The sequence below is a fragment of the Leucoraja erinacea genome, chromosome 10 (genome assembly GCF_028641065.1).
Source record: "Leucoraja erinacea ecotype New England chromosome 10, Leri_hhj_1, whole genome shotgun sequence".
Classification (NCBI taxonomy): Eukaryota; Metazoa; Chordata; class Chondrichthyes; order Rajiformes; family Rajidae; genus Leucoraja; species Leucoraja erinaceus.
The window spans coordinates 8,205,247-8,232,173 of NC_073386.1; the positions used below are offsets into that span (position 1 = coordinate 8,205,247).

The following is a 26,927-nucleotide window of genomic DNA, read 5'->3' on the forward strand; positions in this document are numbered from 1 at the left end:
TGAGTGTTTTCTTAGTCTAAAAATGTGCCATTCATTGCTTTTTTAAATTGACAGGATAAAGTGGTCGCTGCTGCAAAATGCGATAGTAAGTGGGTAATCATTGATAGTAATAATACACAGAGAGTGCAGAAGAGATTTGTCAAGATGTTAAGACACAAAATGCTGGAGTAACTCAGCGGATCAGGCAGCATCTCCAGAGAGAAGGAATGGATTAAGTTTAGGGTCGAGCCCCTTCTTCTAGATGTTGCCTAGAATGGAGGACTGCAATTGTAGAGTGAGATTGGAAGACTGGAGTTATTCACTGAAACATTAGAGGCTGAGGAATGACTTTAAGGAGATTTATAACATTACAGGAATCAGAGAGAATCGGTAGTCAGCGTCTTTTTCTCAGAGCAGGGAACGGGCGGCATCGTGGCGCAGCGGTAGAGTTGCTGCCTTACAGCACTTGCAGCGCCGGAGACCCGGGTTCGATCTCGCGGTCATTCGGAAGGAGTTGTCAGATGTGGTGGGAGAGGTAGATAGAACATTTAAAATCCATTTGGGCAGGTACTTAGATAGAAACGGCAAATGGGATTAGCACAGACCTGTATCATGCTTCACATTGAAGAGGTGGACTAAAAGGTCCCATTTCTGTATTCTACAATTCTATTTTAATCATACTCTGTTAAACAACGTAATATTCAACCTTTAGTATTTTAGCTTGCAGTAATTAAAAATAAACTTATTTATTATTGAAAAGACATTTGGTTTTGAGAACCCTGCAGGAAAAATACTTTGCTAGTGCGAATCTGAAACTCTCTAGCCCCTAACCCCATTTCTTTCATTGACACAATTGATTGTATAAAACGATTTTGTACAACCCAAGGTTTCTGAAGATCACAACTATCACATTACAGCAGAACTAACTATATTTGGATGTAATTTATTAAAATGTGTTTTTCACCCTAACTAACAACAGCTTGAATAAGCAAGAATATAATTAATGTATAAAGTGTGTGCTTTAGTTAGTGATGTAACAGTCTTAGATAGCATCTTAGTTTTACAAGTAGTATTACACACCACAATGAAATTACGGTCATTGTATCATGGTTAGGAAAATCACTTTGGTCAAATTCCAGTATCACTTCTGGGTTGATTATGCCTGCAATTTTCCCTGTCGAGCCATAGAAAGCAAAACCACAAGCTAACCACATGCTTGTTTGATTGCACACAAAAAGGAACTGATATAATTCAGTACAAAGCGCCAATTGCACAATTCTTCATTTGCAAGCTAGGCAAGATCATTACCTCAACAAATAATGGGGCATTTTCCGAAACAGTGTGCACTCCCTGTGTGGGTGCACGGAACAAATCTGTGCTGTACAGCTCCATGTTCAAAGTCGCGTTGTTGACTTGGTTCATTGAAGGGAAATTACGGCGTCGAGGCACTTTTGATTTCTTGCTCGCTGATGAGTATGTACAGTTAAACTGAAACAACAGAAACATTATCACTAATAATGCCATGCTAGCTGCAACCAACTATTAAACTCTTCCTTTTTCACACAAAGGGTGGTGGATGTATGGAATGAGCTGCTGGAGGAGGTAGTTGAGGCAGGTAATATCACAACGTTTATGAAATAATTAAGACAAGTGCATGGATAGGACAGGATTAGAGGGATATGAGCCAAATCCAGGACAAGGGGTCATCCAGGACACGGGGTCACAGCTTAAGGATAGAGGGGAAATCCTTTAGGACCGATATGAGAAAAACATTTTTCACACAGAGAGTGGTGAATCTCTGGAACTCTCTGCCACAGAAGGTAGTTGAGGCCAGTTCAGAGGCTATATTTAAGAGGGAGTTAGATGTGGCCATTGTGGCTAAAGGGATCAGGGGTATGGAGAGAAGGCAGGTACAGGATACTGAGTTGGATGATCAGCCATGATCATATTGAATGATGGTGCAGGCCCGAAGGGCCGAATGGCCTACTCCTGCACCTATGTTCTATGTTTCTATGTAAATGTAGGTAGGTAGGGACGAGTGGGACATGTTGGTCGGTGTGGGCAAGTTCCGCCGAAGGGTCTGTTTCCACACTGTATGACTCTTACAAATTCTAGTACAATGGTCCTCTGCTTAGTGCTACTCAATGGAACACTTATTTGTTTGTGCACTCTCTGTATTGCAAAATTGTCACTCCGCAGTTGCCAGCATCTGAACCACTGTGAAACCTCCTTATGGTATGCCTCCTATGAGGAAGCCCTCCTCCCTCCACTGGAAGCAGTAAGTCCCTCTGGTCACCGATTTCCCCCCCCCCCCCCCCCCCCCTCCCCCACGCCTGTTCTCACTCAGACTCCCCACCACAGCCTCAGCTCCCACCTTTGTGTCCACTGCCTGACCTGCTGAGTCCTCCAGCACTTGTGTGTTTGGGTCATAATGTTAACGGTTACTTTGCTCAAATAAAACAGGCGACCCATATTTACAACACATCTTAAGGTCAGCAGCTGAATAGTTAACTGTGCAATCGATTATTTTTGTAGGATCATGAAATTCAGAAGGCAGATGTCCTTGCTAATGAGTACTCTAACCTGCTTGCATGCACGAATGTAAATTGAAATCAATACGCAAGCTGCATTGCATACCAGAATAGTTCTGGGTCTGCTTCCAACTAGGTCATCACCATCTCCAGGAAAGCCATTGTCTCCAGATTCTTCATTATCACTATCCCATCCGCTTTCTTCAATGGCATACTCCAACTGCATCACAATCTGTCAGTCAGGGAAAATTAAGAATAGCTTAATGAAACATTTTTGAAATATTCATTAAATTAGAAAAAAAACAAAAAAAAACTAATAGTTGACCTGCAAAATCACTGGTCATGTTCAAATAGTAAAAGAAAATATGTTTTCTTCCGGGTACCCAATCTCTAATCGTCTCACTCTCACAAGTAGCATGGTGCTACTTGCCCTTATTCTAAACTCTCTCCATCAGCAATTGTTCATCATTTCCCCTCTGCCATGTGCAGTGACTTTTGCCTTCAAACTTTTAGCGTTGCCACCGACTAAACAATCTTTCCCTAGACAGCTTATTTTGCTTCCCTACACCGCCATCTATTCTGCTTCCTATTTTTGGTCTATATTATTTCTCTACCATAGAATGTTTTCTGAGATGTCACTCTTAACGTGGAATTTTATACAAGTATAATTTTCCCCTTTTTCTCCTCTACTGCTCTCCTTATATTTTCCCTCATTGAGCCTCCCCAACACACTCATTCCCTCTGCATTTACTAATCATAGAATTGTATGTCTAAACATTCTCTTTCTATGCTGAGCAAGCAAGAAGCAAAGTAGTGTACCAGGTAACATGGTGATAAAGTAAAGTAATGGTCAGAAAAAAATATTCATCTAGTGGCCATCCAATTGCCTGAATCATATTTCATCCAGGCATTCATCAATTTATTTTATAAAATTAACAAATCATGGGAAAAATCAAATGGAGAGCAGGATAAATCTGCTTTTTGTGGAAAAAATTATCTGAATTTTAATAAGGTTGTGTCATGAAAATGAAACTTAAAAACATGTTTTTTTTCCCCATTAGGAACTTCAATGCAGCATAGCATTCGAAAAGCAGCAAGACCACATATTTTGTGAAAAAACACAAAACCTGGATCTGAAGATGCCAAATGCCAAAACATTGGTTTCCACAAGTCTCACGTTTTGGTCTCCTAAACAATTGAATGCTAATGAGAAATAATAGTTGAAGGAAAACTGAGTAATTGTGTGAAATATCAGATTTCCTTCTGTATCCTCTCGGGCTTGACCAGCTAATGCATGGAGGAGCCCATACTTGCCCAGCATCTGACAGTGACAGACACATCACACCTGGAGGAATTTTTTTAGAGGATTCTCCACCATACATGCAGCCCCCTGAGGGACAAGGCAATCTATACAGAAGCAGACCTTCAAAACATTTACAATCCTGCTTCAGTATTACTTAAAAAGGGATCAGCGAAAGCAAATGTTTAGCACAGACATGTTGCCTCAGGTGGGTCTCTTTTGAAGAATATACTTTCCCAATTCTTCTGTTGGGCCTCCCAATTATGTCCATCAGTGGTGACATCCCACCATGGCTTCAATATGCAACCCATCAGGTTGGCCTCCCTTCCAATCTGAAAAACTGTCAATCTGCCCGCCCAACACTCATAGACCAAAGAACAGTGCAGCACTGGAAAGGACCCTTTGCTCCACAATGTCTGTGCTGAACATGATGTCAAGGTAAAATAATCTCCTCTGCCTGTATGCGATCCATATATTAAGCAGAACTTTTTGATATTTTTTTAAACCTTTGACAGTAGTTTATTATCCTCTGGTAGACAGGATTAAAATTAGTTTCATTGTAGTCTTTTGCAACAAGTTTAAAGCCAGCAGCTTATTAATTGTTTCACCTACCGAATTCAAATAGACAGTGGAACCATCCATGGAAGGGTACATAGTCGTCTCACAGCCAGTGAGTGAAGATTCCAAAATATAATGCGTGGCATTTACTTTTGCTTTGCATTTTGGATCCAGTAGAGTAATCTCCATAACTGTAGATGTGTCAATCTGTAGAAAAACATCATGAGATGATAAAAATATCAACTCAGATTGCTTAATATCTGCAGCTTCAACCTTCATGCATCTTTACTCTTGCACTGAATCCTCTACGAATCTTGTGTGAACGGGTGATCGATGGTCGGCGTGGACCCAGTGGGCCTGTTTCCATGCTGTATCTTTATAACTAAAATCTTTAAAACTAAAGGCCAAGATATCATTTGCCTTTCTTTCTGCTTGATGTACCCACATGTTAATTTTCACTGAGTTGTGAAAAAGGACACCCAAATCCCTCTGGAGACCAATGCATCCCAATAACAATTGAGAAAATGCATTGCTTCACCACGTTTTTCAACTAAAGCAGACACTTCTATTATATTCTATCTGCTATATCCTCACCCATTTTATTAGCCTGTCAAAACCTTCTTAAAGCCTAAAAAAAAAGACAAATTGCTGGAGTAACAGCGGGCCAGGCAGCATGATGCCCAATCCTCAATCAGTTTCTCACACTCTAATTATATTTGGTGACTTCTCGAGTGGCAGTTTATCAAAGGCCTTTGAAATATCCAGAAATGTCACATCAAATTGTTCATGCTTACCAATTCTGGGAATTACAACCTCAAAAAAACATTTCCCTTCCACAAATCCATATTGACTCTGCCCAATCTCATTGTTCTTTCCTTTTATGGCAACATAATGCTCAAGCACAACTGTATCTACAACTAGCAAACAATCGAAGCAACAATCTACTTGAGGATAGACACAAAAAGCTGGAGTATCTCAGCAGAACAGGCAGGATCACTGGAGAAAAGGAATAAGTGATGTTTCGGGTCAAGAAACCGAAAGGTCTGAATGACAATAAACAAATCTAATCTAAAAGACTTGAGGAACTCTGTGTTGGAGCAGCAAACTGTGGGTAGAAGCAAATGGTCAACGTTTCGAGTTGAAATCCTGCATCAGGTCTCTTGCTCCAGATTCCAGCACCTGAATTCTGTCTCCAACTGTCTGAACTGATGATATATTTGTGAATTAATATTTACAAAATTGATAAAGGATATAATAGAATTAAACAAACCTGCAAGCTGCTCTTTTCAATTACAGCGATCATTTTTTCATCTTTGCATTGAACAGATAGGGCCACATTATCAATAGTTTGAATTTCTGGTTCAGGTAATCCACTTCTCATTAGCCTTTCAAATGTACTATCTTGTGATCGCTGTGGCAACTTGTGAGCTGTGTCCACCCCGTCATATTCTTCTTGGTCAAAGTGAAATGGAAACGGAAGAGCTTCTCTATGCCCAGGCAAGGCCTGATCTGACGATTGCAAAGGCTCCCTCAGAATAGTCAGCTCTGGTGGCAGGAAGGACTCGACCTCCTCTTCTTCAACTAGAACAGGATGTGGGTGTTGGAAGAACAGGAAACAGTCAATAACCAGTCTTTCCATTTAAAACATTACAAGGCTTAAAACAAGTTTCATTAGAAAATCTAATTTACTCCAGTGTTATAACTGTATTAATAACCATAAAACCATATAACAATTACGGCACGGAAACAGGCCATCTCGGCCCTTCTAGTCCGTGCCGAACACTTATTCTCCCCTAGTCCCATCTACCTGCACTCAGACCATAACCCTCCATTCCCGTCCATATACCTATCCAATTTATTTTTAAATGATAAAATCAAACCTGCCTCCACCACCTTCACTGGAAGCTCATTACACACAGCTACCACTCTCTGAGTAAAGAAGTTCCCCCTCATGTTACCCCTAAACTTCTGTCCCTTAATTCTCAAGTCATGTCCTCTTGTTTGAATCTTCCCTACTCTCAGTGGGAAAAGCTTATCCACGTCAACTCTGTCTATCCCTGCATTGTCTTATTTCATTTGAAGCATTCTATGTTTAGGGGGAAATGGTAAGACCATGCGGAGTTGGTGTTCAAAATATCAGGCGATTTATTAAAAGTGGTGTACCGCAGGAGGTCAGTCAAAGCTGATGTCCTGAGCACAACTATGGTACAGCTTTTATTTTCGCAGTTGATTACACACAAACTTGATTGTCAGTAAAACTATGTCATGATTACAGACTGGAGGTTACAAAAAGACTTCATTAGATAACAAACTCGCTTGATTATGGAATAAAGTGATTATCCACATCTAATTTAGTCAACAGTAGATTCAATTGCTGTGTTATAATCAATGAAGTTCCTGAAACTTGAGTGTCGTCAATGCTGCATTCCATATCTCTACTTTTAAGCTTTGTCTGTCATTCCCTGTCACCAAATTAGCATAAACCACATCCCTATTTATTACTTATTAGCCCGACTATTCTTTCCCAGACAACACCGTGGAACACAGTAATACTGTTTTTAAATTTATAGAATGCTCCACGGAACAAGATTTGATTCAGCTCTTTTTTCTTAAATGGATTGAGTTCTAATTTTCAAAAGACTCTCAAATACTAAACATCTTAATGTCAAATATTCTAAACAGTTGAACACAACGCTATTATACCATTTAATATCACGGTCTGAAAGAGCAACAATAGTGTTACTGTACTATTACAATGCATTACATACCACAAAAATGCAATTGGAGCAATATCAACATTCTCCAGCATCAGTATTTCTGGTAGACTGAATGAATCTATGTAGGTTTGGATCAACTACACTATTCAGATTGAGATTTAAAAATTCAACATTACAATTATTTTGAAATCAACACTCAGTCCACATCAGTTTTCCAACATTCCTGACTAATTAGATCTTTTCAAATTGGACCTTAGAATTTCTCTTTCATTCTTCCCCCCCTTCTTAAATTAGTTCTTTACAGTACAAGGCTCAGATTACTTATGATTTTCAATGTGCATCATGAATAGTGATTTGACCAAGGTATCAAGGAGCCATGTCTAAATATTGTACTTTTAAGCCATGTTCTTCACCGTACCAAGTCAAGTTTATTCGTCTCATACACATACAAGGCGGCGGCGCGGCTCTGGCCAGCAGCGGCCTCTGCAGCCTGTCCGCGTTTTTATTATTTTTGTCTGTGTTTTTATGTAGTGTTTGTTATTTTATGTTGGGGGTGTGTGTGTGTGTGGGGGGGTGGGAGGGGGGGGGGGGAAACTTTTTGAATCTCTCCCTGCACTGGAGACCCGACCTTTTCTCGTCGGGTCTCAGTCGTCGTTGAGGCCGCAACGAGGAGCGGCCTCCAACAGGAAGAGACCGGGGACTCAGGTGTCGACTCACCGTTGCCGTCGCGGAGCTGGCCGAGTCCGGAGCGGTGGAGGAGCGCTGCTGCTGCTGATGCTGCTGCCGGAGAGTCGGAGGCTCTCTACAGGTCTGTGGACGACGGCGCCGGGAGCCCGCGGGTCCCTAGAGAGAGACCGCTTTTCGGGGCTTCTGCGGCGGCGACTTCTCCCGCCCGAGTTGCGGGGTCGAAGAGCTCCTGGAGCGGGGCCTGACACCACTGCCCCGCGCGGCTGGAATGGCCGCGGACTCTGCGAGCGCACACCGGGGGCTCTAACATCAAGACCCGGTGTGCGACCTCGCACCACCCGGCGTGGCTTCAATGGCCGCGGGACAATCGCCATCGCCAGCCGGGGGCTATGACTTTGACTCTGACATCGGGGGGGGGAGAGTGCAGTGGAGAGAGAAGTTTATTTGGCCTTCCATCACAGCTATGTGATGGATGTTTATGTTAAATGTAATTATGTTGTGTCTGGGGTCTATTTGTGTGTAATGTATGGCTGCAGAAACGGCATTTCGTTTGGACCTCCAGGGGTCCAAATGACAATTAAATTGACTCTTGACTCTTGACTCTTGAAGATGTGCGGTGAAATGAAAAGTGGGAATGCTCGCGGACTTTGTGCAAAAAAACAAACAACCAAACAAACTATAATCATTGCTTGGCCAAAATGATCCACCAGTTTTCAGGGAAAGGCCAAGCAGATCAGTTGGTTAAAAGGGTGATAAAAATGTAAGTCTTCTGCTTCAGTATAAAATGTCAATGTTACCAAACCAACTACATCTATCATTGACTGTAACCCTAATAACATTTGTTACATCCACGATAGTATTTCCTCTTGAAAAGGAAGAAAGAAATAGCAAGTTTTGTACACTAATAGCCATCAGGAATGGTGAAGCAAAACTACCCAAAGGATTATTCAATAAAGTTGTTCATTTTATTATTGCAAGGACTTGTGATAACTTTCAAACGATTAACAAGTTTAATTTGACATTTTAATTTTTCTATAACACTGGCTGATGCCACTGGGAGACTGGACTGTTTATGTTCAGAAATCCTGTGGTTTGGGTGAACTGCACTAACAATTTCAAAAGTACATGATTCCCAAGGAGTAATTCCTTTGGGTCAAAATAATGTACAAAGCATATGGTGCTGAGGAAAGCAATTTGTTAATAGTGAATTAAACGTCAAAAATTTGAACATTTATCAGCGGGGCTTCCTTGAATTAACTTGTGCTATTGTCCCTTCATCGAAGACCAGCTGCTATATTTATATTTTAAGATGGGTTGGTTGTTTTATGGGTTTTTTAGTGCTTTTGTCAATGTTGTTTTTTGATAAAGCCATTCAAGGTTGGGATTACTACTACTTCGGACAAATATATGTGTGCTGAAATGCTATTACTTTCAAATTTTCCTTCCCCAATCTCATCTGATCCTGATCTGTATTGGTATTCTTCCGTCAATAAGGCTCAATATTGCAATACCATCATGATTTAACAGTATTGCTGGAGCAACCTCTTCAGACACAGTAAGTGGATTCACCTCCTCAACTATCTCAAGGCTACTTTGGATGCAAAAGGTCACTCTTCCTAGCAAAGAAAACTTCTCATAAGAAAGTTTATCCAGGATTTGTTCATTTTCCATTTACAGTTCCTTCACCACTTATCTGGTTCAGCTTAATCCCCAAGTTACTCGAGATAATTCCACACTGCAGAGATCCAAAGAAATCCTCCAAGTTGTCTTATTTCACTTGTAAAAAAAAGATACACTTCCAACTACCCACATTGGCATTTGTGCTATTGCCATTCACATAAAGCAAAATAGAAACGGATCAAATGCACATTTGAAAAGATATCTATGTCAAAGAAAAATATTGATAGAGAAAAATAGCAGCAGGAATTAAAACTGTAAAGTTAGATAACATGTGAAGAAAAGAATGAAAAGGAGAGAAGTGAAATAAAACACATGGGTTAAATTACTTCTATTTTATCTGCTAAATTCTGTTTCACGCTAGCTCAGGAAAGCAGCCAACATAATCAAAGACATTTCCCACCCTGGCTATTCCTTCTTCGCCCCGTTCTTGCCAGGCAGTAAACAAGAAGCTTGAAAACTCGCACCGACAAACTCAGGAACAGCTTCTTCCCCTCTGTTATCAGGTTGCTGAACAGCCCTTCCAATGCTAGCTTGCTGTCCAATTTACCACTACCTCATTGAGGACCTTGTACTTTATCTCTATAACTATTGCACTATAATGCTGAGAACAATATTCTGCACTCTGTATCTTCCCTTTTGCTCTACCTATTGTACTCAAGTTTGACAATTGTATTTATGTATAGTATTATCTGATTTGATTGGATAGCATGCAAAACTAAGCTTTTCACTGTACTTGGGTACACAAGACAATAATAAACCTAAATTTTGTAACGTACGTATATACAAATAAACCTATTTTCAGAAATGCAAACATTTCTGGAGGTAAGCAGTGAGAGGTGATGAACAAGAAAATAAAAAAATAAACAACTTCAGTCCTAACTAACCATTTAGCCCCATAAAAGTGAATTACTTTTGAAAGCAATATATTATCAAGTTAACACCGCATTTCAACATATTGACCCGACTTAAATTTACAAGCAACAATTTTGAGCATTTTCAGCAGCCGGTCATACTCAGTCCAACATTTGTTACAGCACATCACTGCCTCTTGCCAACTCAATGTTGATTCCCTGATGAGATGCAAAGATATTATTTTTCGCTTTGCCATATTAGAAGTGACTTGTCTTCTTTGCCTTGTAGCTCTTGCACCTGTTACTTGACCACTTGTTCCACAGGCATTTGGAGAGCTAACATCCCCCATAGCAGCTGCAACACATCTCTTGTCTCCCTTAAGAATTTCTGAATCACTTCCAGTATTTCAGTTTCAAAAAGACCACAAATTTTACGGTTTTCAACTTCCAAAAAAGAGAAAGTAAATTACAACTCTAACTGGGTAATGGTAAACGATTGAAAGCATGCAAGAATAATCAAATAACTTAATTCCACGAACAGATAGCGTCACAAGTCCACCCCAGTTGAAGTCACCTCATTCTGTTCCTTGTTCTCTTCAACACATTGTTGGAATTGAAAATTTTACTTCATTCAGAAATCACAAAGAATCACTTTTCATCTCACAGCTGGAACCTTGCTGATGCCTGGCTTTTATCTTCTGCTGCATGTATAAAGTGATACGTTTGGAATTACTTTGTCAACTCGTGCGTCCCAATGTGAGAATGCTTTATTTTCACGTTTTGCCTCCACGGAAGTTTGAAGATTGCAATGCACAATTTTTGAGAGGTTTGCAGAAACTCAAATTCTTAAACCTCTCGCAGCAACTCCAATACTTGGACTTGGATAATATCCGGGTATTTGGGGCAAGTGCCAGGTTGCTTCCCGGATAAAGTGCTCAATCATCTCCAATATTTTCAATGATACCTCCACTAAGTTCCTCACCATCCTTATCCTCAAGCAAAACTCAGAAGTTCACATTTGAGTTTAGTTTATTGTCACGTGAACCGAGGTATGGTGAAAAGCTTTTGATGCGTACTAACCAGACAGTGGAAAGACGACGCATGATTACAATCGAACCATCCACTGAGTACAGAGACACGATAAAGAGAATAACATTTAGCGCAAGATAAAGTTCAATAAAGTCCGATTAAGGATAATCTGCAGCAACTATGGAAAAACTATTGCTACACAGCCAGGGCGGTAGCAAATGTGGTTCCTGGTCACAAATAGTGTTCATAAGGAGTAAAGTCCCAACAATAATTAAAGGGACTTGATATTAACCATTCTTCATACTAACTTCATTCATAACCATGTTGCTGAATAAACAATATTTGGCATCAAGATTAACATTGCAAATTCCACCTTTTTTTTGGGCAAATTCTACCCTATTTTTGCGTTACCACACTTATAAAGACAAATTAACCTACTTACTGCATAAGCTGGATGGATGATAGAAACATAGAAATTAGGTGCAGGAGTAGGCCATTCGGCCCTTCGAGCCTGCACCGCCATTCAATATGATCATGGCTGATCATCCAATTCAGTATCCCGTACCTGCCTTCACTCCATACCCCCTGATCCCCTTAGCCACAAGGGACACATCTAACTCCCTCTTAAATATAGCCAATGAACTGGCCTCAACTACCCTCTGTGGCAGAGAGTTCCAGAGATTCACCACTCTCTGCGTGAAAAAAGTTCTTCTCATCTCGGTTTTAAAGGATTTCCCCTTTATCCTTAAGCTGTGACCCCTTGTCCTGGACTTCCCTAACATCGGGAACAATCTTCCTGCATCTAGCCTGTCCAACCCCTTAAGAATTTTGTAAGTTTCTATAAGATCCCCTCTCAATCTTCTAAATTCTAGAGAGTATAAACCAAGTCTATCCAGTCTTTCTTATAAGACAGTCCTGACATCCCAAATCAGTACCGTCTCTGCACTCCCTCTACTGTCAATAAGCTTCCTCAGATGGACCAAAACTGTACGCAATACTCCAGGTATGATGAAGTCCAATTGTGAGCTGAAGGGCCTGTTTCAGTGATGTATAACTCACTGTGTTGACTACTTATAACTAAACTTAAAATAATTTATTTTACACAATGTAAAAATGTCCACGAGCTGGAATTATTGTACAGGTGCACAACCTTTTATCCGAAAGCCTTGGGACCAGACACTTTTCGTAATTCAGAATTTGTCGGTCTTCGGAATGGAAATTTTTTAGCGTAGATTTTAATGGCTGGCTCAGTGGTAGAGTGCTCGGCTCATATCCGCAAGGTCGCGAGTTTGTGCCTTGATCCCGGCAGTTACTCGGTCGCGAGTTTGAGTCTTCAATGTCGTTTTTTCTTGCAGAATAAATGTTTGTATGAAATGCAATGTAGGAGAGGTGTGCTGACTGTGTGGGCAGAACTTTGGAAGTGATTGCCCACCAGTCTAAAAAGCCGCTGTGTCTCCCTGTCCCTGGGATAGTAGGGGGCGATCAAACAGCACAATACCCCCCTCCCCCTCCAACTCCAGAGGAATCCGCTCCCCGATGGGCCGCTACGGCGACAAGTGGCAGTTTGCCCACAGCCCGAGCTGCGCCACCCCAAGAACACCTTGCACACCATCCGCTTCTGCCCCTACGTGTTCCTCTGGAGTTGGAGCGGGGCTGGGCTGGAGTTGCTGCTGGCTGTGGGTCTCTGGGATCTCCGTGCTTGCAGTGGGCCTGGGGGTCGCTGTCCCGTTGGTCCTGATGTCTCCGGCCACCCCCCTGGACTGGAGCTGAGACTGGGAACTGTACCGCACTTGCCCCCTCCCTCTGCAGCTGCAAACAACCCCACTCTCCCGCAAGGGCGGTACAGTTCCCGGAGGATAGCAGGTGGCCGGAGACGTCAGGACCAACAGGAACCCACTACCCGACGCCCCGAGCTGCGCCCCGTCATCCGCAACCCAGGTTCCTCTGTAGTTGGAGCGGGGCTGGGCTGCTGCTGGCTGTGGGTCTCTGCGATCTCCGTGCTTGCAGTGGGCCTGGGGGTCGGTGTCCCTTGGTCCTGACGTCTCCGGTGACTGGCACTGTGCTGCTAGCATCGCGACGCGAAGACAGTACAAAGCCCCCGCGCCGGTGCAATGAGCGGGGAGCTGGAGAGGGGAGGGAAGGGGGTCACACACATGGCCGGGAAGCAGAGGGGTGTAGGTGTAGGTGGGGTGAAACTGAAGGGAGCGACAATCTACTGCTGCCTGCACGCTGAGTTAAAAAGTTCCCACGCAAGGCTCACGATACACTGTGTATCGTGAGTCTACCGTGGGAACTTTTTAACTCAGCTGGCAGGTAGCAGCATATTGTCAATTATTAACCCTCCCGCGCAATATACCCTCACCTTCTCTTTTATGAATGGGGATTTAGTTCCCCTTTCTTCGAGGACCGACCGGAGGTTCCGCTGTCACCTCTGCGGGCCGCCCTCGGTGAACGTTTTCAAGGACCTTTCTTCAAGGACCGAAAAAATGTCGCTATTCGGAGGTTTTCGTTATTTGGATCTTCGGATAAAAGGTTGTGCACCTGTAGTCTATTTTAAATACTTGTAGATAACTATATAACTTCTGAGCCCTTCCAATTTGTTTTGAGACATTGTTTATATATGATGGACATTCATTGCTGTTGGGATTAAAGATGCTGATATATAGCTGTGATCAGATTATAATTCAGTTCTAACTCCCACTGAAGATACACATTCTTGAACACTTACCAGTTTCCTGAAGCCTTAAATGAATGTGGTTGGCAACCGAGGCCTTTGTATATGAAGTGATCGTGCTGTGACCTCGTTCTCGAACCCAACGCATAAGGTCAAGCTTGGCGGTCGTCAGATTAGATGAGGTTTTCTTCACCACAGCCATGGATGCTTCTGTCTCGCGACTAAATTTAATACTGTCCCTGTCAGAGATCTTGATGAGATAGAGATAAATGTTAATAACAAATCTATTCAGTTAAGGATCATTACTTAGTTATGTTTAGAGATACAGCATTGAAATAGGCCTTTTGACCCACCGACCATAGATCACCCGTACGCACAAGTTCTATTTTTCCCAGTCACATCCACACCTTCCATATTAGGGGCAATTACGCAATTTGTGGGAAGAAACCAGAGCACCCGAAGGAAACCCACGTGATCACAGGGAGAACGTACAAGCGCCACACAAATAACATGAGGTCAGGATTAAACTCAGGTCCCTGGTGCTTTGAGGCAATGGCTCTACCAGCTGTGCCGTCCATACTTAATTTGTTCTTTTTTATCCCAATTTGAGAAATCCATACAATTAAAATTAAACACTCACAATCAACCTAAAAAGCACATGCAGAGACCTATCTTTAACTTCTTTAACGTCAGTTATGTTAAGTGCTTATACTGTGTATATACTTTTGGATTGTCAGAATGTGGTAATTAAAATACCACTAAAACATTATATCTTTATTTTGGTTTGCTTAATATAGCTTACAGATCAACAATTTGCCACCACATCAAATGTATTATAAACTCAGTGGCACAAACTGTATTTTCAAGGTGATAAGATTGAAATTAATTGCATTTGCCACGGCAAAATGTTACTGCATATGCCCAGCTCATTCTTACTATGGAATTTGGCATTGATCTCATTATGTTTTCATTCCAAAAGACATTATAGCTATGGAGAGAGCATCTCAAATTCAGAAAATATCTCAACAGAAGAGTTAAGTATACTACACTAGAAAGGTGTAGCTAATGCACATTAAATACAGTGGCAAGGTGGTGCAGCAATAGAGTTGCTGCATTACAGCGGCAGAGACCTGGGTTTGATCCGGACTACATGTGCTGTTTGTATGGAGTTTGTACATTCTCCCTATAACCGCGTGGCTTTTCAATGGGCGAAAGGGCCCCTCTCCACACTGTATGTCTAAACTAAACTAAACGAAATCTGAGCCAAACATGGCCACTGGCGGTGAGCTTGAGTTGGCCACCTTTTTCCAGGTAAGTTGCTATGGTTTTCTCTTCATGATTTGCTCTTTTGCCCCACATAATCTCCCCGTTGATCAACTGAATTCCTCGACTAGCTCCGATCGCCAATCCAGGAGATAATTGATGAAAAACCACTGCTCTGCACACATTTGCAACAAGAATACATTTGTCAGAGGGTCTGGCAAAAAGCTAGATTTACCCATTGGTAAACAACACATAGCAAGTTTTAGTAGTGGAAGTCGCTAACATGATTTACCAAAATATTTGGAAGACATAGAAACATAGAAAATGGGTGCAGGAATAGGCCATTCGGCCCTTCCAGGACCACCATTCAATATGATCATGGCTGATCATCTTAAATCAGTACCCTATTCCTGCTATTTACCACTATCCCTTGATTCCCTTAGCCCTAAGAGCTAAATCTAACTCTCTCTTAAAAAATTCCAGTGAATTGGCCTCCACTGCCTGTGGCAGAGAATTCCACAGATTCACAACTCTCTGGGTGAAAAACTGTTTCCTCATCTCAGTCCTAAATGGCCTACCCCGTATTCTTCAGCAGTGACCCCTGATTCTGGACTCCCCCAACATTGGGAACATTTAACCTGCATCTAGCCTGTCCAATCCTTTAAGAATTTTATATGTATCCATAACATCCGTTCTCATCCTTCTAAATTCCAGTGAATGCAAGCCCAGTCGACCCATTCTTTCATCACATGTCAGTCCCACCATCCCGGGAATTAACCTGGTGAAATTGTGTTTTCATAAAAGAATGGACATCAAGTAAAATTAGGGTGTAGAAACAAGGAACTGCAGATGCTGGTTTCCCAAGCAAAGACACAAAATGTTGGAGTAATTCAGTTTTGAGAAACGTCCCGACCCAAAATGTACCCTATCCATGCTCTCTAGGGATGCTGCCTGACACATTGACTTACTCCAGCATTTTGCGTCTTTCCTCATCAAGTGAAATCATAGTCTTCAGAATGTGTAGACTTTATTCTTCCAGTTTCTTCCTAACAGAATCAAAACTGAATTCAGCCGTCTGGTTTCTAAGTCTAACAGGCATAACCTGCAGTACAGACATTTTAATGGGAGAGAGAAAAGAGACAGACCCATAAACCGTTCTAACTGGCGAATGATGTGTGAAATACAGGATCACCAAAAGAGTGGCATAAAACTATTTACTAAGTTGCAAAAGGACAGAGATTGCAGTAACATCATGCATGACTTGCATCCATGAAAAACCTCTGGTACTGGTTGGATATTTGTTTCAGAAGGAAAGTAAGCAAGGGCAATTTTCACCATAACATTTCAGAAATTATGCATGCTGACGCAATTGACCTTGGGAAATTGAAGTTTGTTCTACATCTGGAATGCAGTTAAGAAAACACCTTTACATCCTTCAAAGTCTAAAAAAAATTTACAAACATATTATTACCATGTTACATCAGATCTAGTTTTACATTGCCCTACATTTCCCGACACTGGAAATCTCTTTGGTTCTCTTTTGAAAATGTTGCTGTGTGTCTCTGCTGCAAAGATTGTGAAAATTTAAATAAAATGCACAAGGATTGTAATTGATGTTCAATGCAGGATCAGGTAGGAACAGGCAAATGACGCCTTGTGGCAGCTGACAGAAAGGTAGAATGATATCTCCTAGCGAGTAAAGGTGCCCCACAAGCAGCCAAAAGGCTCCTACAACAGGGGATGTTGTATTAAAAAAATTAAAACTTAGAGAAAAAGAGGTTATAACAGTGGAATATGGAAGGTAAAGGCATGGGAAACCTTCTAGCTCAGTCACCACAGGCAAAGAAGAAGATATATGGCCAAATTACCTCGCAGTTATGAATTCATAGTTATGACACCGCCATTGCATACGCAAATACATTTTAATTGAATTCATGATTTCTCTCCTTTGAAAGTGACTGAAACCAGTAGACTTATTAGAAACGGGAATAGTCCCCGAGGATTGGCGTACTGCGCATGTTGTTCCATTGTTTAAAAAGGGTTCTAAGAGTAAACCTAGCAATTATAGACCTGTTAGTTTGACTTCAGTGGTGGGCAAATTAATGGAAAAGATACTTAGAGACAATATATATAAGCATCTAGATAAACAGGGTCTGATTAGGAACAGTCAACATGGATTTGTGCCTGGAAGGTCATGTTTGACTAATCTTCTTGAATTTTTTGAAGAGGTTACTAGGGAAATTGACGAGGGTAAAGCAGTGGATGTTGTCTATATGGACTTTAGTAAGGCCTTTGACAAGGTTCCTCATGGAAGGTTGGTTAAGAAGGTTCAACTGTTGGGTATAAATGCAGGAATAGCAAGATGGATTCAACAGTGGCTGAATGGGAGTAGCCAGAGGGTAATGGTGGATGGCTGTTTATCGGGTTGGAGGCAGGTGACTAATGGGGTGCCTCAGGGATCTGTGTTGGGTCCTTTGTTGTTTGTCATGTACATCAATGATCTGGATGAAGGTGTGGTAAATTGGATTAGTAAGTATGCAGATGATACCAAGATAGGGGGTGTTGTGGATAATGAAGAGGATTTCCAAAGTCTACAGAGTGATTTAGGCCATTTGGAAAAATGGGCTGAAAGATGGCAGATGGAGTTTAATGCTGATAAATGTGAGGTGCTACACCTTGGCAGGACAAATCAAAATAGGACGTACATGGTAAATGGTAGGGAATTGAAGAATACAGTTGAACAGAGGGATCTGGGTATAACCGTGCATAGTTCCTTGAAGGTGGAATCTCATGTAGATAGGGTGGTAAAGAAAGCTTTTGGTATGCTAGCCTTTATAAATCAGAGCATTGAGTATAGAAGCTGGGATGTAATGTTAAAATTGTACAAGGCATTGGTGAGACCAAATCTGGAGTATGGGGTACAATTTTGGTCGCCAAATTATAGGAAGGATGTCAACAAAATAGAGAGAGTACAGACGAGATTTACTAGAATGTTGCCTGGGTTTCAACAACTAAGTTACAGAGATAGGTTGAATAAGTTAGGTCTTTATTCTCTGGAGCGCAGAAGGTTAAGGGGGGACCTGATAGAGGTCTTTAAAATGATGAGAGGGATAGACAGAGTTGATGTGGACAAGCTTTTCCCTTTGAGAGTAGGGAAGATTCAAACAAGAGGACATGACTTCAGAATTAAGGGACAGAAGTTTAGGGGTAATATGAGGGGGAACTTCTTTACGCAGAGAGTGGTGGCGGTGTGGAATGAGCTCCCAGTGGAAGTGGTGGAGGCAGGTTCATTGGTATCATTTAAAAATAAATTGGATAGGCATATGGATGAGAAGGGAATGGAGGGTTATGGTACGAGTGCAGGCAGGTGGGACTAAGGGGAAAAAAATTTGTTCGGCATGGACTTGTAGGGCCGAGATGGCCTGTTCCGTGCTGTAATTGTTATATGGTTGTTATATGGTTATTCAAGGCTCTCCGGTTCCCTATTGCCCTCAGTTTCTTGATCTTTCAAAAGTGTATGTATTTCCTCTTATTCAAGGTAGAGGTCGAGATGTTTCCACTTGGAGAAGGATCTCAATCGTGAGGACTTTGGAAGCTGAGGTACGTAGACCACCTTCTAACAGAGAGTGGTGAATCTCCGTCTTTCTCCACTTATGAGGTGGAGAAAGTGGTGACAAGATTTGTGGGTATTTGGAGAGAGGAAATACATACACTTTTGAAAGATCAAGAAACTGAGGGCAATAGGGAACCGGAGAAGAGGAATAGAGGTCTGGGGCAAATCATTCATAAATCAAGTTGAAATGGGGAGCATGCTGAGGGGCAAAATGTTCTAATCCTGCTCTTTCTTAATGTTCTTGGGCTTATTCTTAAACTCGTTCATTCAGATAGTAAGTTCCAGGGATTTTTAACTGAAAATTCTATTCACGTATAACCTTTCCAACAATTCCCTTAAATCTATGAACTTAGTTCTGCCTTTGGCATGGGGAATAGATGCTTCCTTTCTACTCTCTGTGGGCTTCTTCTTCATGCGTATGGCGTGCACAGCCTAAAGTTGTAGGACAACTTGTTCTATTTGACCTTATTTGATTGTGCATGCCAAGTCGATTGCATTCGTCAAAACAGGGCAGACCATGTGATGGTTGCAATCTCCCACCCTCTCTAAGGGTCCTTTGAATTTTATACACCTCCATTGAATCTTTCCTCAATCTCTTCTATTCTAAAGAAGACAAACACAGCCTGAGCAACCTATACTCATAACTAAAAATCCTCCAACCTTGGCTTGGTAAAAAAATCAAACAAACTTTTAGGCACAGATCCATTATCTATTGGCAATATAGACCATGGCGAGTACTTTCTTTTGTTGTATGAATGTAGATGGTGAAAACATTTTCTCTTGATTAAAAGTCACTATTGCCTTAAGTCTGCAGGAATAAATAATTTATATTTCCATTTCTTTAAAACATTTTACAATTGGTTTCGGAAATCAAATTGATTTTATAGCATTCATGTTAAAAAGGAGGGAGAATGGTGAGAGCCACTCTCACAATTGGAATAAGAGTAAGCAGTGTGAAAGGGTGGTGAGGTTAACGTTTGAAACTCATTATACAAATGTACATGATATGTGCGTCATTTTCTGTTTGAAGGCAACTGGGTTTATGGCAAGCTAAATATATTTTGAAACGTGTTGATAACATTAAGTAAAATAAACTTGTCAAAGGGAATATTATATTTAACAAAATCCGCTAGACCTTTCAGTCGTCTATCCATTTTGTGACCAGAATACACACATTAAATGGATTTCATGGTTTAAATAATGTTTTCCATTGAAACGTCTGATCACTTCACAGACATAATGCAGTGTATCCCTTCTAAATTCCCCATTTGTTCCTCATTCTATTTGCCCTTATTGTGTCCAAATGCTAATCCTTTCCCACTGAAAATTCCCACGAATTCATCAATACTCAACTACGTTCCACTACAGTCGTATTGTTTTTAGGAACATTTCTTTTTTGTTATGCTTTGCTACCAATGCACAAAAAAGCCACACATAATTATTCGACTGATTGAGTATTTCTTCCCAGAGGCCAGTAAATTACCACTCCATACATCATCAATACAATACCTTCAACTACCACTAATCCTTGATTGGGCAGAAACTCTTTTTTTTTAAGGCTCTCATAGGTAATTATATATGGTAATTAGATTTATTTTCATTAGTTGCATCTTCATTTGATTGCTCTGACAACCAGAGCATTTAATGCTTTAATGCATTTGTTTCAATTTACTAAATAGCTTAAAACAATTTTTAAATGTCCTACAAAGTACCACTGTGTCAATTGCAAGAATCATTTATTTTTGCTCTACATACTTGTAATAAGTTGCACAGTTACTCAGATAAGCACTTATGTGCTGTCCAGGAAATAATTTACATTGGCTATAATGTGGTTCAGTATAAAGCTTGCCTGATTTCCCCTTCTCCACAATCTTACCGATTTCACGCTCTGGGTTGACAGCTGAACAAATACTTAGTACAGAACTGCATTATCATGACTAACACAGTCTCCATTTCAATTTAAAAAGGCCAATTTAGTTATAATACTGCCACACTACTTTCTTCATACTCCATCTAAAGAACAATATTAAGCTCCAAAGTGTTTCCATTGGTAAAACCTTTCAGAAACATACGTTCTTCAAATGGGGTGAATCTGCATTTGGCAAATAACATTTAACAGCAATAGAAAACAATGTGATTAGTATGAATAATCACGCAACTATACAAAATGTGTGCTTCCAAAGATCCCAAGGAATGAAAAGTTCAAGCTTAAGGTTAGAATTAAGATGAGAATATTCTTCTTGGAACAAAGAAGGCCAAAAGGTGATTTGACAAATGCACAAGATTACAAATGATTTGCATGGAGTAAATAGAGAGAAGCTATTCCCATTAGCAGATGGTTCAAAGACAAAGGACTGCAGATGCAAAATTCAGAGGAAATACCATCACTGGGGATGCGTAGGAAAACTATTTTCTGGAAAGGGCAGTCATAATCTGGAACTCATCAGTGTTAGGGTGGTGAAAATAGGATTTTTTATTTATTCATTTTTTCAAGATGGGGGAGTCATTAACAAGGCCAGCGTTTATTGCTCATCCCTAATTGCGATTGAGAAGGTGGCGGTGAGCTGCCCCTTTGAACAATTGCAGTCCTTCTGGTGGAGATGCTCCCACAGTAATGTCAGGCAGTGAGGTCCAGGATTGAGTCCTTGTAATGAAGGACTGGCGCTAGGATGTTGTGCATCTTGGACAAGACACTAGAGGTGATGGTGTTACAAAGTGTTAGAACCATTGTGCGCCAGTGGTGGCAACAATTGGGGTGTCGACAAAGTAAGCTTTTTTTTCCCAGGATAGTGTTGCACATCTTGAGTGAGGTTGGAGCTGTATACTCCATCACTGTCTGGACTCATGCCTCGCATCTGGTGGAAAGGCTTTGGGGTGTTAGGAAGTCAGTAACTCACCATAGCTTGGCTAGCATAGCTGTGAATACTACCTTACATTTATCAGCCCATGCCTAAATGTTGTCCTGGTCCTATATAATTGAAATTGAAATTTGAATACAATAATCACCACTTTTGATCTAATGATGGAAGGACGCCGTCCCAAAGACGTGCGGGTTTGTAGGTTAATTGGCCTCTGTAAATTGCCCTTAACGTACACAGAGTGAACACAAAAGTGATATAACATAGAACTAGCGTGAACTAGTGATTAATGGACAGCATGGACTCGATGAGCGGAAAAGCCTGCTTCCATACTGTATTTCTAAACTTCTATCATGAAGAAACTCAAGAGCAGTTGATTCATGGCAGCGCCACATTTGCAAGTTCCCCTGCATGTCGCAACCAATCCCAACATAGAAATACTTTGCCATCTTCACTATTGAATGGCTAAAATGATAAAACTGCCTTCGTAAGCAGCATGCTGGAAGTATTTCATTATGAAGTCTACAGTAGTACATGAAAGAGAATCACCATCACCCACTCAAGCAGAATAATATATTGCCAGAAACATATACTTATTGGTGATTCCCATGAATGAATGTAGGAAAGAAAATAAACAGAACATTTCACTTGTGATACAATTTTGAACCATAACAGAACAGATAATGTTATTCCAGCTTATTCCAAAATTGCTCTTTTATCTAAAGCTCACTTCTATCTTTCAATGAAAGGATTATTTATGTTTAATCTGGCGAGAAAGGAGAGAAATGCCAATGGTGAACTGTTGTGAGGATTCATCTTCAAGTCCAGAGGACTTGTAACATTCTGAGCCGAGAGGGAGGGTATACCAGGTTTCTGGCCCCTCAGCACCACACCAGTCAGAGTTGGCGAGTGCATCAAGCCCTGCCCCATTCAATTGAAGGAGGCTGCCAACTGTCACTTAAAATATACATGAAAATATTTTCCGCTTTAATTAATACTGATATTTTCAGTAAAACATTTAATTGGAAGATACAGTAACGTATTGAAACTGGCTCATCGTAAGTCCATGCTGATAATACACACTGGTTCTATGTTATCCCACTTTCGCATCCACTTCCTTACACACTCGGGGCAATTGACAAGAGTACATTTAACCTACAGACCCATACGTTATTGGGATGTGGGAGGAAGCTGGAGCACCCAGAGGAAACCCAGTCACAGGGAAAATATGCAAACTCCACACAGGCAGCACTTAAGGCCAGTAGCAAAGCAGGGGTTCAGGCACTTTGAGGCAGAGGCTCTACCAGCTGCAAAACTGTGCTTCGAGTGGATTTTTTTTGTTGTTGCTGTTAATATTTTAATAGTAAATTATTTAAGCTAAATGGCCATAATCATAAGAAATGAAAAGAACGGCGGTACAGTGGCAGCAGCGGTAGAGTGACTACCTTACAGCACCAGAGATCCGGGTTCAATCCTAACTACGGGTGCTGTCTATACATTCTCCCCGTGATCATGTGGGTTTTCTCCAGTGCTCGGCCAAAGACGTACAGGTTTGTAGGTTAATTGGCTTTGGTAAAAAATTGTAAATTGCCCCTAGTGCTAGTATACGGGGGTGACTAGCTGGTTGGTGTGGACTCAGTGGGACAGAGGGCCTGTTTCCACACTGTATCTCTAGTCTAAAACAGAGAAAACCTTGAACTGCAGGAAGGCCTTCAGGAAGTTCCATAGGCAGGCTCTTTAGTTTTCACTGAAGAAGGGTTTCGGCCCGAAACGTTGCCTATTTCCTTCGCTCCATAGATGCTGCTGCACCCGCTGAGTTTCTCCACCTGTGGCCTAATTGGCACTCACATGCCCTTTTCAGACCAAGAGGTTGTTAGGAGCTATGCAGCCACAAATGGTTAGTGTAACAGTGTGTGTGATGTAAGCAAAGGATGGGCAGATTCAGTGCCTAACTGGAGTGTTTAATAAATTGAGAAAATAACTTTTTTGAAGAAACTGAAAGAGCGTGCTGAAATGTTCCCAATCTTAAATAGGATCTGAGTAAAACACTAAGTGCTGGAGAAACTCAGTGGGTCAGGCAGCATCCATGAAGAGAATTATGCATTTTGGGTTGGTACCTTTCTTCAGACGTCACCTGTCCATTCCCTCCACTGACGCTAAACTGCATTTCGTTGTACCCATACTCGTATTTGTGCAATGACATTAAAAAGTTGAATTGAATTGAATTGAGATGCTGCCTGACCTGCTGAGTTCTTCTACCACTTTGTGTTTGGCTCAAGATTCCAGCATCTGCAATTGTTTGTGTATCCATTAAGTTGCTCCTGGCTTGTAGAAGAAGAAAAGCATGGAAATATGCAGCAAATATTGAGAACTGTGTTGAAGTCAGAATAGAAATAATATTTTCTGCTCCTGAGAGTATGGCACTTGAAACTGCAGTTAGTTTTTGAAGATTTTGGGCAAGCACAGAACTCAACAGCTAAGAGCCTGAGGGAACCAGCAGAAAAATGCATTCTCAGTACTGAGTCTCACATTACACTCTTAAGTGCCCCTAACCTGTTTTACTATGCAAAGATGTGGAGTCAAAACTTTTGCAAAGGATCAACTTCCTTTTCTGATAAATTGTAATCCCCAACAAAAACAGTATATTCATTCTTTCAATAACTCATACATGAACGAAAGCAATATATATCACTAGATTAAGCTTTTCGTAGCTTTTGGAAGGGCAATTCTTCACAATACTTTTTTAAAAGCCATCCACTTGCTAAGTCATCAAAAGTGTTTCACACTCTCATACCACAACAAACTTAGTTAGAGTATTTTGATTTTTAGTTAATAACAATTAGTTAACAGAGGTAAATACTCAAATACTTACAATTACTTCGAGCTTTCCACTGACACCATGGGACTGAATTACCCAATTGACTGCTTTCTCACATTTGAGGATCAGCAAAATATTTCTGGAGAGCACGGTGTCTGCATGCATTGGTCGTATGTCGACAACAATGTCCACTTTGAAAATCCTGCTGTGGGACAGTATAAAAAAAATTAAAATTGTATGTGCGCCAAAACTTTTACTTACACTCAATCTTTTCCAGCTGAACATGTCTCTAGTGTCTGGCCAGTTGATTAAAATGCTGGAATTAATCCCAGACAATAGAACATGTGCAAAACAGGCCAGAGTGCAATATGCATTATAAAATGATTCATAGTAATATTCACTCAAAATTAGGCTACACGCTTTTTCCAGAAGTAGTTAAAAGGTCAGACTTTTGAGGTTGGAATTTGACCATTAACACTTTTCTCTCAATGACAGTTTAACTTGCACAGACAAATTAGTTTTATTTGTCCATCTCAATGACAGCCATGATTTAGTGGAGTGTTTTTTATTAATGATGATAGTTTTCTTATTATTTGCTCTTATGTTTATACAATCATGTATGATCAGGATGTCAATTAGCCTACTCGTAGGCCTATATTATGTGGAGCAGAGGCAATTACAGAGGCCCAACTCTGATCTTTGCTAGACATATCTCTCCAGTGTCCAGGCAGCTTTATTCATCAGGGCAAAGCTGACTACCATATTGAATGTTGGAATAGACATTTTAGACCATAGGTATACAAAACAGGACAAAATAAATGAGTCATATCCAACATTTTGCATTTATTGCATTGTTATGTAAGATAGAAAAATGTTGTTAAAATGGGAATCCACAAGAGAAAAGTTCTAAAGGTCCATTGCATGCGTATTATAACAGAGTAAGCAAGCTGTTAAAATCTGTGCCAGCCGAGCAAATGGTCTGACAACTTTGTTGTAGCACACAACTATATTATCCTTTGAATTGATTTTATTATGATGCATGCCAGGTGATTGAGAAACATATTCTGTTTACTGTTAAGTTTGATTCAGCAATGACGGGTGATTGGTCAGATGTTATGATCAGGAAATGTAACTGTACTGACTTCATCATAAAAGCATTAAAGGATAATTTCAATGGAAAATGCATGAGAACAGAAATAATACCTTAGAGGGCTAGAGGAGGTAGCATTTGTACCAGAAAGGATAAACACCGCAACTGGCAACTCAAGTACATTTTTCAGGTAAAAATAACTAACAAAAAACAATGACTGAAAATAAAAAAGTACTCTCATTTTGAAATCCTATCATTTTAATGCCAGCTTCTTTTTTTTTAGAAATACAATGTTAGTACAAAATGCGAATCAGATAACATTAAACTTAGAGCTTAATAAATTGAATTTTATTTTGGAAAATTAGGCCTGAGAAATGAATCAGATAACATTAAACTTAGAGCTTAATAAATTGAATTTTATTTTGGAAAATTAGGCCTGAGAAATGGTTCTGACCCGAAACATCACCTATCCATTTTCTTCAGAGATACTGCCTGACCCACTGAGTTACTCCAGAATTTTGTGTCTTTCTTTTAGAAAACTTGGAAAACTTAAGAGGGATGAAGGAGTCATGGAAACAATTGGATCCAGTTAAAATGTTCGCTAGGCGTCATCAGGAACTATTTCCTGAGGTTAGATGGGCATTCCAAGAATCCTGCAAGGTGAAATAGTGATGCCCCATTAAAACCGTTACCGGGTGAGTCATCTGGAAGTAGTTAGTTATATCAAGTCAGGGAAATTTAACAAAATGCAACTAGTCATTATCCTAGAAGTTTATCTGTGTGATGTGGAAGAAATGTGACAATAACCAATTTTGAGCAAGTTTTTGGGAGACTTAATGCTAGTTGTTAATAGGTATGGACATGGTGGGAAATACTTTCGAGAACTCTGGAGCTGTTTTCCTGGTATCTAGTTGGTGTAAAACCACTGGCAGAACAATGACCAAAATCTGGTGAGAGTTTGCACAATATTGGTTTTAGCAATACTTTGGCACTGTTCATTTGTAAATAAAGCAGCTTTTCGTAACAGTGAAGGCCCAAACTGAATGTAATTAAATTGTAGTCAAAGGCAGTGCCCTGTACAACTCTCTGCAAGACCAACCTCAAGTACATTGACCCAAACTGGAAGATCCCAGCAACGATAACCAGCTGGTGTCCCTCAAAATTAACTGGCCAGAAATGCCAATAAAAATCAAATAAAAATAATAAGCAGTCCATGTCACCAGGTTAAAAAAGTGAAAACATAGACAATTCACAAAAGATGTGAAACAAAAAAAAAAAT

General features: G+C 40.6%; 1 protein-coding gene across 4 annotated transcripts in view; it reads right to left on the reverse strand.

Annotated features, from left to right (window-relative positions):
• The window catches only part of tgfbr3 (transforming growth factor, beta receptor III), a 122,751-nt gene that overhangs the window by 17,004 nt on the left and 78,820 nt on the right, over positions 1 to 26,927 (reverse strand). For 3 of the 4 annotated variants that reach the window (XM_055641397.1, XM_055641396.1, XM_055641399.1), the window contains exons 7-12: positions 24,613 to 24,763; positions 14,061 to 14,256; positions 5,639 to 5,949; positions 4,423 to 4,575; positions 2,617 to 2,742; positions 1,288 to 1,467 (exon numbers count right to left, since the gene is read on the reverse strand). In XM_055641397.1, coding sequence (XP_055497372.1) covers positions 1,288 to 1,467; positions 2,617 to 2,742; positions 4,423 to 4,575; positions 5,639 to 5,949; positions 14,061 to 14,256; positions 24,613 to 24,763 — 1,117 coding nt within the window. The remainder of the gene's footprint in view (positions 1 to 1,287; positions 1,468 to 2,616; positions 2,743 to 4,422; positions 4,576 to 5,638; positions 5,950 to 14,060; positions 14,257 to 24,612; positions 24,764 to 26,927) is intronic. The other variant, XM_055641398.1, reaches the window with a different exon arrangement.